This window comes from Colletotrichum fioriniae (genome assembly GCF_027942845.1).
Source record: "Colletotrichum fioriniae strain IMI 355084 chromosome Unknown scaffold_20, whole genome shotgun sequence".
In the NCBI taxonomy this organism is placed as follows: Eukaryota; Fungi; Ascomycota; class Sordariomycetes; order Glomerellales; family Glomerellaceae; genus Colletotrichum; species Colletotrichum fioriniae.
The window spans coordinates 356,777-371,099 of NW_027076856.1; the positions used below are offsets into that span (position 1 = coordinate 356,777).

The following is a 14,323-nucleotide window of genomic DNA, read 5'->3' on the forward strand; positions in this document are numbered from 1 at the left end:
GATAGGGCGAAAAGAGGCGTCTCTGAGGGGAAAAGTCGTCCATTGGCATTGTTCTCCACCACGTGTATGCCGCCCAGTGCAAGGGGCCGTTTGTGGCTTGGAAGCTTGGATCGGTGTCGAACGGGCGGTTGATGGGATGGGATGGGATGGGATCGTGGAGGACGGACCGGAATGCCATTGAGGGGCTTGCGCCCCACGAAGCTAGGAACCTAGCTCATGAAGGAGGGGCGGACGGGGGAATGAAGGAGGGTGGACAGTGGTGCTGATGATGGAGGGGGCGTGGGAAAATGATAAGATGGTGATGCAGTAACGGAGAAGATGAAGAAAGAAGAAAGTCGAGCGGGAATGAGAGACAACCCACCCCGCCTGGACTTCACACACTCATGCAATACCACCCAGCATTTTTTTCCGAGATGCAATAAAGCACTTGGCGGGGGCGGATCCCTCGCCTCCATTCTGCCGTGATACATATTGCATGACACTTGCATATGCATCACTCATACGCATATGCATTAGGCTGATATGCATATCCATGGGAAGCTGACCGAACGTACCTACCTTACCTTGTCTCGTTCCTCACACCAATCATCCTCTCCGCAACGCACACTTGCTTCTCTATTGTTGTGCTTCGACACATAACGTCGTCTCATTCGACTCTCGACTCGATTCCAAGCTGCCAAGACAGTAGCTTCCGTCGACCTCGAAATGTGCATACGGAATACGGAGACCGAAGGAGCTTTCTGTAGTGTACGCCGCCTTCAGTCCGTACTCTGCAAGCAAGCCTCATCCTGGCTCTTTTCCAGCTTGCTCATACACCCTTCTTCTCGTCTTGAAGACCCCCTGTCGACATTCTCGCAAGGTTTCTGTCGAAGATGACATCCAGGCCTTTTTTAGGATATCGCCGGAGAAGACAGCTCGAGAAATGTCTTCCGCGAAAAGAATTCAGCCATGCGTGATCGACGCGCCCAAGGCCGGTGGCCAAGCAAGAACCCCCCTTCGGCCTTGAGATGCGAAGGTGACCCCAGCGTAACCTCCGGCCTTTTTCGATTCATCTCGATCCAGCAGTACCCTGGACCACCGCTTACGAACCCCGAATATGACCATGCAACAAAGATTGTCATGTTCGAATTCCGCGTCCAAGTTCCAAGAAGGCATGCCTACTCCAGGCCAGCCGAGCAGGCCGCAGCAACCTCCTCCCCAAAAATTGGTCCTCAGCAAGTGTTGACGGGGGGCGTTCTGCATGACATCAAGCGTCGGAGTACACCTCGGCGAGAGTGCGATGGGCAGACAGGGGAGATGAGTGTCTTTGCCTGCCTCGTGCATCCGGGCTTGCCAGCTTGGCGATTCCACGCTGGGTAATATTGCTGGTGAGTGATGAGAGTCTGGACACACCCAGCCTGAGCAGTATTCTGCCATTGTCGTTCTGCTGATGCCATATTGCGCTATTGTAATCTTCTCCGTGCAGCGTCGTCTTGCCGAAGCGCGCCTGTGATTGTGGTTGTGGTTGCGGTTGCGCTTTGAGGGGGTGGAACCTTCAGCCACCTCCAGGCCGCTTTGCCATGGACTGCTTTTGGACAAACTATTGCTGATGGTCGCCTGTTTTACTCCAAGTTCTGGCCTGCTCGGAAGCTAGCCTCGACCTGAAACTAACATGTCGTTCTGCTTTCCGACTTTGATCTGTCCACGGCCCCGTCGCTATTCTCCAGCCGCGTGCCGCCGGGCTGGCTTGAGGGAGCCTCACCACTACCATGGCGTTTATGCCGTATGCTGCAAACCAGACGTGGATCCCGATTAAGCCCGCCAACACCCAGTTCGATGCCATGTCTCAATCATTGATTTGCTCTGGTGCTGCCATGGAGGACGGCGGCCGCAACGGTCTGGTCTGGGCAACCTCGAGAAAGCTGACGCCAGGGGCAGGGTCAACATGAGTGGGCTGTCTCCTCCTCGTCCTTCCTCCTTGTGCCTGACCATCATGTCAGTGCCTCAGTTGGCAAGTCTTTTTAACTCCCGTTTCCTTTCCTCGAACAAGGGCTTTCTTCCTTCCATCCCGTGCGCCCCTCTCTTCCACTCTTACGCCCTTTCCAAGAGCTATAGACACTTGGCAGTGTAGTTGACTTTTTTTTCCAAAGGCAGATATCAGAACAGATATTCTCCTTCATCTTCACAGGCCTACCCCACCACTCGTTTTCTAGAAGCCCTCATCGTTCGTTTACACCCTCGTTCCACTGCAATGGATACCCAGATGCTCACTCCCGACACCCCGGAGCGGTCTCCGACTTGCCACAACGGATATCCTTTCGACTCCCCAGAGACCAAGCCTCAAGTATGGGACTTCCCTCATGATGGCTACTACCCCATCACGCCTCCCACGGAGGAGTGCGAATCGGATGAGGAGCTTGCCACTGTTGCAAGCTCCCTTGACCTTGAGGCGGAACCTCTGGTAGCCGTCATCGGTGTCGGATACGTTGGAGAGCACCTTGTGGGCAACTTTGCTCGCAAGTTCAACGTTCTCGGTTTCGATGTCTCTGAGGCGCGTGTCCAGAGTCTTGGCGAGGAATTTGGCCCAGACAGCAAGGCCAAATTCACTTGCAAGCCTAGCGATATGGCAGCTGCCACGCACTTCCTCATCTCGGTTCCGACACTACTGCGGCCAGACCAGACCATTGACGCTTCCTTTCTGAGATCTGCTCTCAAGAATGTCGCCACATACGCTCGCCCCGGTTCGGTGGTTGTCGTCGAATCGTCCGTCGCAGTCGGTATGACGAGAGAGCTGCTTGGTCCTCTAGCGAAGGATCGTCACCTCTTTGCCGGCATGTCACCCGAACGAGTTGACCCTGGCCGAGTTGAGCCGCCTGCGTTCGCCATTCCCAAAATCGTTTCCGGCTTGGATGATATGGTTCCAGGCTCGCTCAATGCCATTGTTCGCCTGTACTCACAGGTGTTTGACAATGTCGTCCCTGTGTCTCGGCCCGAAGTCGCTGAGATGACCAAGTTGTACGAGAATTGCCAGCGTATGATGTGTATCGCGTTCGCAAACGAGATGGCCGATGCTTGTTTGGGCCACGGCGTTGACCCATACGAGGTGTCCGGCGCGGCGGCGACCAAGCCCTTCGGATATATGCCGTTTATGCCCAGCCTCGGCGTTGGTGGTCACTGCATTCCAGTCAACCCGTACTACCTTCTCTCGAACAGCCAATTTCCTCTCTTGCAACACGCAACGGAGAAGATGCGAGCTCGCCCCATGGCGATTGCTCAGCGCGCGGTTGACACACTGTGCGCCGAGAAGCTGAGACCCAGTGTCCTTGTCGTGGGCATGGGCTTCAAGAAGGGCCAGTCGCACCTGGCCAACTCTCCCGGTCTCGAACTCGCAAAGAGCCTCGTGTTGACGGAAAAGGTCGATGTTTGCTGGGCCGATCCTCTCGTCAAGCAGGAGGCTGTACCGCAAATCGCGCGCCTGGACGTCGAAGACTGGAACGTGCGGTCGCTAGAGCAGCGCTTCGACATGATCATCGTTGCTTTTCGACAAACAGGACTCGACTTTGGCGTCCTGGACCAGCTCGACAAGACTCGTGTTGAGATGTGGTGCAACTAAGGCTTTCGGCCAAGGTTTGCGGCTGTCTTGGGCTGACGGTGGCGTATTCTTCAGTCATCACTCCCTCCCGTCCCTCATGCTTCTCACGATTTTTTTTTGCTTTTTCCTCCAATCAGTAGGATTTTCATTACTCACTTGGGCTTTTTCTGGCGCATACATGTAGCGACCCTGTTGTTTGCGGTTGGTGTACATTGGAGCAAACGGCAGGTTGAAACGCGCAAATGATATGCAGGACGAATGTAATACCTCGAGTTTCCTTATGCCTTTTCTTTGTCTCTTTCTCATCGAATTCATCGAATGGTGTCCCGGATATTTTGGTTACTTTTTCCTGGTAGATAAAACGGTCGCGTTTCGACGAGATCGGATTCGAGCGCATGAACGGCCGTCGAAGATAGATGCGAGATACATATTCCAGGAATTCGTTCCTCTTCCTTAATGTCGATTCATATTTGCAATGCCCATAGCAGTCCCCCTTTGCTTGATCGTGATCGGTGTTGACTGTGAATAAATCGCGCCATGGTCCGTGAGTGTAAGAGGAGTGTCGTCGTTGTCATTGTTGGACGTGTCGCAACGCCAGTATTAATCCCTTACGACAACCGGTCCCCGTAAGATCCGTCGGGAAACACGGCACAGCCTAATCCCCCAATTGTCCAAGTGCGTGCTTTACGCAACTCTCGAATGGGATACGAACCCATCGTTGGCGGTGCCGAGCTGCCGAGAAGGTTCCCCATCCGCGATGATACGGTGAAGTCAGGAAAAGGTTGCCCCACGATGGCGCGCGCTCTGCAAGACTAGCGACTCGGGGCGATTGATATATCTGATATCCAACGCTGTGGTCTAGGTTTCCCATGGGCCGTTGGTCTCAGCGATCTGCTCTGCTGGCATTTTCCCGCATCCCACATCCCACATGCCCATATCGCGGTGCATTATCTATTGATATGCGCGACACCGGCAACTAGCCGGGGGTCTCGACGCTCTGGTTGGCAGCCTCGCCCACATCCCAGCCGTCCATTATCTCTGTGATGAGATAAGAGGGTTGCTTTTTGGGTCTCCTTTGGGATGGTACCGTCGTGATGGTTTGGGTGCAAGAGATGCAGCACGAGCGTGAAATACGAGAATAATGAGAAAATCGAGCAGCAGGAGTTGGGAAAAGATGGTGTGAAGCAGCGGTGAGCCAGAAATGGAGGGATGTCGAGTGGTCATAGAAGAATGAGGTTAGGCGAGGGTTGCTCATGTGCGATTTCGGGAAAGGTGCCGATGCTCCCCCTCCCCTTTTAGTACCTTGACTTCTCTTCCATAAAAAGAAGAAGATAGAAAAGGCACCTTAGTTAGGGTAACTCGGTTAAGAGTGCTTGAGTCTGGCTACTTCAAGTCGCTGTTATGCTTCCGCAATCCGTGTGCCGGCGGGAGTCGTCGCCCGGGAGGCGTCGGCCATGCGGCGTCGCGGACCGCGGGCTCCAGTCTCTCGTATTGTTTCTCAAAGATGACAGCCATGCCGCGCCAAGATCCGACCAGCATCTGACAGCTTGTAGAGTCAATGTATTGGATCGATCTAGCCCAGCTTAAGCTCATTGATCACCACATTGACTCCAGTAATGGCCTCATCGCAAAGTGGCTGTGAGCTCTTCGATCCACGCTGCCTCGATAGAGCCAATTTTTGGAGTAGTCATGTTGTATCTCTCCAAGATTAGACCTTAAGAGCTGCTAACTCATGGAATATTATGATAATATTGAATTTTATCCTCACATTCCTACTCAACATTAGAAAATTTCACGTCAGAGGTGCGCAAGGCATCTGCAAGGGGAATGTATATATCGTGTCGCTTTTGTGGATGTGTCTAAGAGCGACCTAAACATCTCATGTCCTTGGCTTCTTGTGCTCCCAAGTACCGAGTCTCGAATCCCACCCTCTTCCCTCTTGAGAGACCTGAGCTTCTCGTATCGTCAGCCTCTCATTCTTCCCAGATCTAATCTGCAGATAATGTTATGAAGGAAATCAGAAGCAGCGTTTCTCGACGAGACGATCTCAAAAATCAAGCGGCAAACCACCCAAGTCTCCCAACGCCCAAATCCCTTGCCCTCCAAAGCCAAAGTTATCCTCCCAGGGGTTGATCCCTCGCTGAAGTAAAGTCCCAACCTATACACAGTCTCCAAGCCCACTTCCCCTCAATGGTGCAAGAAATGAGAGCCACTAGCCATATCGAGCCTGTCATGCCGAGAAAGGAAAGGAGACGCCTTGTATGTATGTATGTCGTATCGAATCAGGCCAGATGCTGTCGATAGGTCGTAATGTGCAAGCTGCCGGTACAGGTAGAGAACCACGTCGTGAATGAAGTTGAATATATGACCTCCGCAGCGTTTCAGGACGAGAACAGAGACCCCCTTAGCAGGCAGCTACAGGAACCGCACCGTTACCTTCGCCAAAGCCCGAGAATCCTCCCTTTCCGTTGGCGCCGTAATTGTCATCTTCCGAATCATCCTCGCGACGTCTCTTCAGACCAGGACGCTCGTCAGGCAGACCCACGTGATCCAGGGATTCCTCCTCCAACTCGACGTCGGACTCAGTCTCGCCTGCAACAGCCTTGCGGCCGGAATTGACAGTGGCCTTACCCTTGCGGGCAGAGTTGTTCTTCTTGCTGGGACGCTTCTTCTTGCCTTTGGCGTTACGACCAGCACCGGAACCGCGTTTGAATGGAACGGCCTTGAATTCGGAGGCCAGCTGGCGTCTCTTGGCTTCTCGCTCGCCCTTGTCCTCGATCTTGGCGGTACGAGTTTCGGCGCGGCAACTTGCGCAGTTCTTGAGGTTGATACGCCCGTCCTTGTCCTTGAAGTTGGACTTATGGTGGCACTTCCGCTCGCGAGAGCAGTAGAGCAGGTTCTTGCAATCGGGGTTTCCGGGGTATCCTTTGCAACGGTACACGTTGCGGTACTTGGACCGGCTTTGTCTGCGCTGGTAGTACTTGAACTTGCAGCGGCGGTGGTCCTTCCTGCTGCCTGTCTGCGCCCGAATCCTTCCTTGGGAGTCCTCGTCGTCGAAGAAGGAGCCGACAGAGGCCGAGCTTCCCGACCCGATCGAGCTGCTGGCGGAGCTGGAGGTTGTCGAGGCCGCCGAGGCCGCCGGGCTGGCGCGGGCGTTGGTCGCACGGGAGGTGGGCCCGATGGGAGCGGCAGCGGCAGAGGCGACAGTCCGAGAGGACGCAGGGGGTGGGCAGAGACCGGGGCCGGGGGAGGGCAGGGGCCAGGCCGAACTCGGCGAGGGTGGGAGGACCACGCCCGGGAGACCAGCCCTCGGGGCCTTCGGCGAGAAGGCGGGCAACCCGGAGCTGGCCGGCAGACGCGGCGCTTCGGGGGGTGAGGGGGTGAGCCGAGGGGTTGCCTTCCTCGGCCTCACCCTCGTCGCTCGAGATGACGATTGCTTCCTTCTTCTTGCCCTTTTCCTGCTGGCAATCGATTATTAGTATGGAACACTCGCGAGAAATAGGGGGGCAAGGGGGAGAGGGACTTACATCCATGTTGGCTAGGTCGGTACCGCGAATGAGGAGATAGTTGGCTGTCGAGATATGTCCAGACAAGGCTGGAAGAATGTGGTGATGTCTGGGTGGGAAGAAAGAAGAAAAGGTCCAAAAAGTCTCGTCAACTGAAAGGATTTTCTAGACGTGAATTCCCATCGTGGGGGGATCCGCTTGTTGACGGCATTATAGGGCTTGAGTTCTCACGGAGCTCATGGGATTTTCACAATGGCTTGGTCTTGTCCCACGGCTGTCGAACTATACTATACCTGAGGACGTGATTACAGGCTCTTGTCTCGAAGCGGTGATGGGGAGCCGTGTAGAGCTTGTGCCGTGTCTGATGCTGGACACGATCAGAGAGCATGGTGATGTTTCTTTGAGGCATGAGGTAAAGAGGAGAAGGAACCAGAAGCCCCGAGGATGGGTTAAATGAGACCTCGTCAGATTTGCCATGTTTCAATCATTGAGCTCGCCCCTGATGGTGTTTCGTCGATAGATCTTTGATGGCTTACCGAAGACAGAATGCTCGACGAGACACTCATTTCGATGAATAAAAAGTGCCGTCAATGGACCATATCCTTTTCGTTGATTCCGACTATGGGTCAATGACCGGGGAAAGCATCTTTTGGCTCGGAAAACGGGCGTCTTATGTCACATAAGAGCCAATTCCCCGTGACGTGGCATATATGGGCAGCATATATGAACAAGTAGGGTGCAGCGAACATGTATTGGCTTTTTCTGGTTCCAAAAAGGCATTTCAATGACCTGATAACTTCGAATGATGGGCAGAATCCACCTGGTAGACGGCGTGTGATCTCATAAATGGACAAATTGACGTTTGGGTCAGGGGGATCAAGAGCTCAGAGTCTCATCTGACATGAGAGCACCGATTGAGCTGATATGGAGAAATGTACGGACAAATGGGTCAAAGTATTTGAATGCTTGCTCAGCACGATTTTCGTGGGGCTTCTTGCTAGAGAGTGACTTTGGATGACGGGCTTTGTCAACTCGTTCGACTCTACAGAAACGGATAAAGCAGGGTGGTCCATAAGTCGAGGCCTAATCTGCCGTGAGAATTGTGTTTGAGATGCTACCAGGAATGTGGATTGAAATCTGACCTGAAGCCATCAGACAACTGCTTAATCTGATGGCAACGTATATCGGCTAATGATTCGAGCTGGACGACGATGGCATGTTCATCAAGCCAAGGCCTCGAAAGCTCAAGGGTGAGAGTCAAAGGATGGAAGAGCAAATGATAGAATTGAGATTAAGAACAATGTATTAAAAGCAACTTGCGTAACCAAAGGGTATTCGGCAACGGGTCCCTGCTCTAAGATGTACATTCTGACTTGAGAGATATCGCGGTTAGAGAAAAAACAAGGACCATCGGACACAAATTCGTACAAGACTTGAGGTAGACTGTCGCTGACACAGTCCAACGCAAGAGTCGAAATAATCCCGGCGGATGAAGAGGAAAGACCGGAACGCCAGTAGTGAAGAGACGCTCATATGCAAAGCCGATGCGTTCATAGAAAGGGTAAAGTACGGAGGAAAGGTAATTAGTCGCCGAGGGGCATGCCGTCAAGCTCATCGAGAAGACGGCGCCAGTTGTCGGCCAGCATTTCAGAATACTTGACGCGCTCCTGGGCCCAGTCTTGGTTCCAACGCGAGACGTGGAACTGGGTGGTCTGGAAGTAGATGAGCTCGTCACGAATGCACTCTTTGACAAAGATGGATCGGTTGTGTTGGTTGACGATGGACTCCTTGTCCTGTAAGTATCGTTAGTACTGCAACGAGCGAGAGGGGCGCGTTCAACATACCTTAAGAATAGACTCAACCACCTTCTCGATCTCACCAGGCTTGACCATGCCATCGGGTTTGCTGCGGAGGCTGGCCAACTTGGTCTCATTTGTCTGGATCCTTCGTTCAAGGTAGGGAATGTTGTCCTTGTCCAGACGTTCCCTACGATCGAACAAGTCACGAATGCTCACGAGAGCATCACGTTGGCGCTTGAGGTCCTCTAGCACACCCTCTTCCCAGGCCTTGCTCTCATCTTCCAAAAGCGTCTGACAGGTTCTCAAGTGTCTACTCATGGACGTCAGGCCATCATTGAGCAGAGGCACATCGTTGGTGTCGCTGGCGTATGTGTCGGCACTCGTTTCGGTGAGCGAGGTCAGAGACATGGCGATACGAGCATGGTCGGCCGCAACTCCCTCGCTACGCTTCACCAGACGATCCATGACGTTGCAGATGGTAATGTACAGCTCGGCTGAGCGTCTAATGCCGGAGCGCGTCTTATCAAACATGGCCTCGAGGGTGGGCGGCAACGAGTCTTCCAGGGTGGGCGGCAGGGCACGTCCGGAGAATTCATCTTGGACGGAGATGGTGGCCTGCTTGCGCCATACAGCCAGTTCCTGATACTAACAATTAGCGAGATGCAGTAGACTGACAAGACTAGAAGTGACCTACAGTCGGGACGGTAAGGAACATGATAATGAGCTGTTCCTGGCTCAGAATGGGATGCCGGACAAGAGCATTGAGAAATCTTCCAAGGCCTCTACGGCGCTTCTCGATAAATGCGCCGTCATTAGAGAAGTGATTACCGTTGACTAACGTATAGATGTTAGTGGGGAGCATGTGAATATTGTAAATAAAAAGCAGTATCAAGACCTACCAGCAACACGCTTAGGCGGCAGCAGAGGGAGAGCCCTGAACGGATATCGCTTGTGCAGGCAGTCCAAAAGCCACACGAAGTCGCTGTACCGCCTGATGACTTTGCTACCCCGTCGGACGCTCGCAACCTCGTAGTTGTGGTGTTGGAACATAAAGAGGCCTTCCTTCTCCGGCATCAACGTGATAACGACATTCTCTTCCACAGAACTTCCCGAACGACCGCTCACGGCGGGCCGCAGAGAGGGCACGGTTGCGGGGTTGAGATTCGCGTCGCGTCCACCGCTTGCACCACCAAAAGGACTTGTGACCTGGTTGTTTTGGGGCGGTTCGCTGAAGCCGCCTCCCGTGGTGTTGCCATCAAAGTAGCCGCCCCATCCACCGCCCGGCGATGTGCCGGTATTTACATCCTGCCGCCCGGAACTCCTCTCTGAGCCGATGGCCGCAGACGTGTAGGAAGACATGGTTCGGCCGGCGATGGCGGTGCTCGGAGACGTGCTGTAGTGGCCATTGCCGTTGCCATTGCCATTTGCTGCAGGGCGCTGAGGGCTGGCGCCGTTGGTTCTACTGGGGGACTCGGCGATGGCGTGCGCGTGGCCCTTGTGCACATCGGGAGAGTTCCATGGGTCCTCTGGCTCTGGGAAGTCCATCGGAGGTCGGCGCAGAGTGGTGGGCTGCGGCGGCGGCGGTGAGGGCGGCGATGGGGTATCTTGGACGGGGGTTGCAGGGGCTTGAGGAGGTTTGGCAGCAAGCTCGGAGACGGGAGGCATCACGGGAGCAGCAGTCAAGCCGGCGAGCTTGGGGAGTGGGAGATCTGGATTAGTGTATTGGCAATTAGCAGAGAACCCCACACAGATTGCGCGCACTGATAAGTGGTAGCAAGGTACGAAGGAGGGATAGCTGCGAGGGTCGGGTAGCTCAGCTCGGCGAACAGGGTGCCGAGGTCATGACATAACAAGGTGGGCAAGACAAAAGTGGACGTTTGCTGGTGCTGGCGCTGGTGCTGGGAAACGGTGATGATGATGGCGATGGTGATGGAAGAAAAAGAGGTAGAAAGAAAATGGACTCACTTCGGCGTCGCTCGTCAACGGTGTCGAGGCTGATGTGGTCGCCCTCCTGTGACAGGGCAATAAGAGCCAGCAGGACGTTGAACTCGCCGCGTCCGACAGCAATGTCGCCACCTGCAGCTGGCACAACCATGGACATGATCTGCGCCTGCTGGTCGGCTCCCAGGCGCGCAGCAGCGAATAGCTTGGCTATGCCACCGGCGTTGACGCGCCCTCCGGTGCCATCTTCGCGCACGACTGTGTCAAAGGTCTCAATGTAGGGCTCGGGGACGTCGGAGGCGGATAAGAGGTTGCGGACGACATCGGCGCGCGACTGCTTCTTCCTCGGAGTGGGCATGTCCCAGGGTGAGCTCTCGGCTCCGGCGAGATCGTCGTCGGTGAAGAGCGAATTGGAGCCGGACTTTGACATGGAGCCTTCGTCGAACAGCGATCGCGAGGGTGCAGCAGAGGTGTTTGAGGGCGAATCCGCCGGTGGTGATGATCCGAAGAGGGACATTGTAGGCGGATTATGTACTGGGCGACCAATTGCGATTAGGAGGGGTGCGAAAGAAGGGTGGTAACGAGTTCCAAGGTTATCGAGGTAGTACTGGCGTTTGGCTGGTGGTATCTGTACTCTAGAGGCCGATTGACTTCCCTTGGATGGATTGGAAGGGCTGCTGGTCGGAGGAGTGCGCTATCCAACGCAGGACGCAGAGCAGAGAGGCCTCGTAATTGATGCGTAACGGGGGACCTTGAAGAATACGGGCGGTTGCAGTGTGACGAGATAAGGTAAGAGAGCAGAGAGGCCCACGGGCGAGTCGTGGTGACCAAAGGTCCCGGACGGAGTAAGCTTGCCGCGTAGGTACTGGCGCCAACGTCAAGGTATCGCAGTAACAGAGAGCCGAGAGAGCTCGAGGTCGGTGCCAGTAGAGGTGTGGGAGAGCTGTGCTGCGTCCAGTCAAGTCGAGTATCCGTACCTTGCAAACACCAACAGCGCAAGAAACCTAAGAAGACGATGATGAAAGGAAGACCGGGGGGTCCAGTGGGTGGATGATGCGACAGGCCGCGACAATGGCAAGGTACGGAAATGGAAGGTAAGGTACCTAAGTATGTACACGCAGCACAGAGGTGGTTGACGATGATGCGTACGTAAGGCACTACACACAACAAACTGTACAGAAACAGAGAAGGATCTCACGATTGGAAGTTTGAGAAGAAAAAAGATTAATCAAGACGAAAAAGCTTGAAACTTTTTATTTACTCCCAGAGTCACAACACAACCCTACCTGGAGGCAGAGCTGGGGCCAAGGATTGGAAGCTTGAGACAAGTCGAGACGGGCTGTGGGCTAGGTACCTACGAGGGAAGGGACCTGGTAAGGTACTTCCTTCCATTGGGACTTGGACGAGGGAACGCTGTTTCTGGCGACATTGACAGTGAGGTGAGCCCGAATCCCAAGTGTCCATCCGTGCCTCACTCAGTGCCTGAACCAGGGACGGAGCTGGCACACCTAGTGGACTGAACCAGGAGACCACGCTGTTGCGGAGTAAACAGTCCCTGTCGGAGGTCTACGTGCTCCGTCAGGTAAGGTACTCCGTAGAGGGGCGCTGGGTTTCCGCCAGGGAAGCTTCAGGCGCCTAACGCAAGTCATGTCTTACAAGTGGGCCTTAGGTAAGCGTGCACGGTGCTCCATACCTGATAATCACCAGCCACATTTTGGAAAGCTTCCGCCACTCTTCATGAGTGTGGCTTGTTCGGCTCTTCTTCGCGTGAACCTGCCGAACCGCGACCGGACCACCTGCAGCAGCTTCCCGAGAGTGAGGCTCCATTGGAAATTTTGGAGGACCGGACCTGGACTCTCGGCCGTGTCGCTGTTCATCGTCACTCCCAACGCCCACGACCGCCACCACATCCACCCTCACAATGCCGCCACGGATAGTATCGCCGTTGCATGCTGCGACATGCTGTAGCCGCGCCCTCCGCCCCTCCACAAACCCCACGAGCCTCGTCTCCCTCTTCGCCGGCCTGTCCATCGGCACCCGCAATGCCTCCATCCTCGCCAGCCTCAGCGACAACAAGGGAGCTTACAACAAGCGCATCAGACTCGGTCGTGGTCCCTCTGCCGGCAAGGGCAAGACGTCCGGAAGAGGTCACAAGGGTCAGGGACAGCATGGCCACGTCAAGCCGTGGTTCCAGGGTGGCCAGACACCGTTGATTGTGCAAAGGGGAACCAAGGGTTTCGACAATAAGTAGGTGCATTTCTGAAGATTATACGCCAAAGGCTTCCACAGAGCCTTACCCGTAGAATGTGTCCTCGGTAGCTGACTTCAATCGCAGACGCGCCCCCGTCATGTCCAAACTGAACCTCGACAAGCTCCAACAATGGATCGACGCCGGCCGCCTGGACCCCACGAAGCAAATCACCGTCAAGGAAATCATCGAGTCGGGCCTCATCGGCAGCGTCAAGGACGGCATTAAGCTCCTCGGCCGCGGCAAGACCGACCTCCGCCAGCCCATCGACATCATGGTCTCGCGCGCGTCCGCCTCCGCCATCGACGCCGTTGAAGGCAACGGCGGCAAGATCCTCACCAGATTCTACACCAAGCAGTCCATCAAGCGCCTCCTCCGCGGCGAGTCTCAGAACACGGATAAGCCTCTGCCCGTCGGCAAGGAGTATGTCGAGAGCATCCTCTCCGAGGCTCGCAAGAAGACGTTCTCCTACAGATTGCCCGACCCCACGAGCCGTGAGGATATCGAGTACTACCGAGACCCCGCCCACCGCGGTTACTTGAGCCACTTGCTCAAGGAGGGCGAGTCGCCGTCCTTGTACTTCAAGGTGCCGCTTGCGAGAAAACGCATTGAGCACACCGACAAGGAGTCGCGCAAGGAGACCAAGAAGGTTACCCGCGACAATACCCTTTGGTAGACGCGGGAGAGTTGTGGTTGTTGGTGTGGAGGAAGAGCACAAAAAACAGGACGAAAAAATGTACCATTACTGCTCGGCGATTTGTATGTACAGACATTGTATCAATACTACTATTACCCCCCAAGCTCAAAAAGCTGGGCCTTATTTCCGCACTCGTCATTCTCCGTCCGATGTTGAGTGGAAACGAACGGCCTAGGCTATGGTCTGGGGGAATACCGGTAGGCGTGGCAGAGGCACAGAGCCAAGAAAGAGAAGCAGAGTTCGGCCCAACTCTTGCATAGCTGACATGCTCTGAAGACTATCTTGCGTAGACCGCGGGTAGATCCTACTCATCTAGCCGCTCATCGGGGAACGAGTTGGCTCCGAGATGGCATGATGGAGCGTATCCGTATTACGGATTTTTGGTAGCCGGCTGCTGCTTGTACCTACCCTCGGGCGTCCAACTCCCACGCGTGGAGAGCATGAATAACCGGCGTTTGGTGTTGTTGAACCATCCCTGTAGGCCAGAGTCAATTCGACAACCTCTTGGGCTGGATGACGTCTGGTCCGACCATTCACATGCGTGTTTCGTTTCTCTCGAGC

General features: G+C 54.8%; 4 protein-coding genes across 4 annotated transcripts; 2 read left to right on the plus strand and 2 right to left on the minus strand.

The window, feature by feature from the left end:
* Nucleotides 1–1,924: 1,924 nt before the first annotated feature.
* Nucleotides 1,925–3,592, plus strand: N0V96_012021 (uncharacterized protein; the record flags this gene model as incomplete). The annotated part of the gene is made up of 2 exons (XM_065759474.1): nt 1,925–1,928; nt 2,193–3,592. The coding sequence occupies 2 exons, from the start codon at nt 1,925–1,927 to the stop codon at nt 3,590–3,592; spliced, it is 1,404 nt and encodes a 467-aa protein (XP_065611928.1).
* A 2,383-nt stretch (nt 3,593–5,975) lies between these two features.
* N0V96_012022 (uncharacterized protein) lies at nt 5,976–7,104 on the minus strand (the record flags this gene model as incomplete). The annotated part of the gene is made up of 3 exons (XM_065759475.1): nt 5,976–6,586; nt 6,642–7,032; nt 7,099–7,104. The coding sequence occupies 3 exons, from the start codon at nt 7,102–7,104 to the stop codon at nt 5,976–5,978; spliced, it is 1,008 nt and encodes a 335-aa protein (XP_065611929.1).
* Nucleotides 7,105–8,660: 1,556 nt separating this feature from the next.
* Nucleotides 8,661–11,334, minus strand: MVP1 (Sorting nexin mvp1; the record flags this gene model as incomplete). Its single annotated transcript, XM_053197139.2, has 5 exons — nt 8,661–8,870; nt 8,922–9,515; nt 9,571–9,710; nt 9,776–10,585; nt 10,842–11,334. The coding sequence occupies 5 exons, from the start codon at nt 11,332–11,334 to the stop codon at nt 8,661–8,663; spliced, it is 2,247 nt and encodes a 748-aa protein (XP_053045446.1).
* Nucleotides 11,335–12,738: 1,404 nt separating this feature from the next.
* Nucleotides 12,739–13,741, plus strand: MRPL10 (mitochondrial 54S ribosomal protein uL15m; the record flags this gene model as incomplete). The annotated part of the gene is made up of 2 exons (XM_053197140.1): nt 12,739–13,064; nt 13,153–13,741. The coding sequence occupies 2 exons, from the start codon at nt 12,739–12,741 to the stop codon at nt 13,739–13,741; spliced, it is 915 nt and encodes a 304-aa protein (XP_053045447.1).
* Nucleotides 13,742–14,323: the final 582 nt, after the last annotated feature.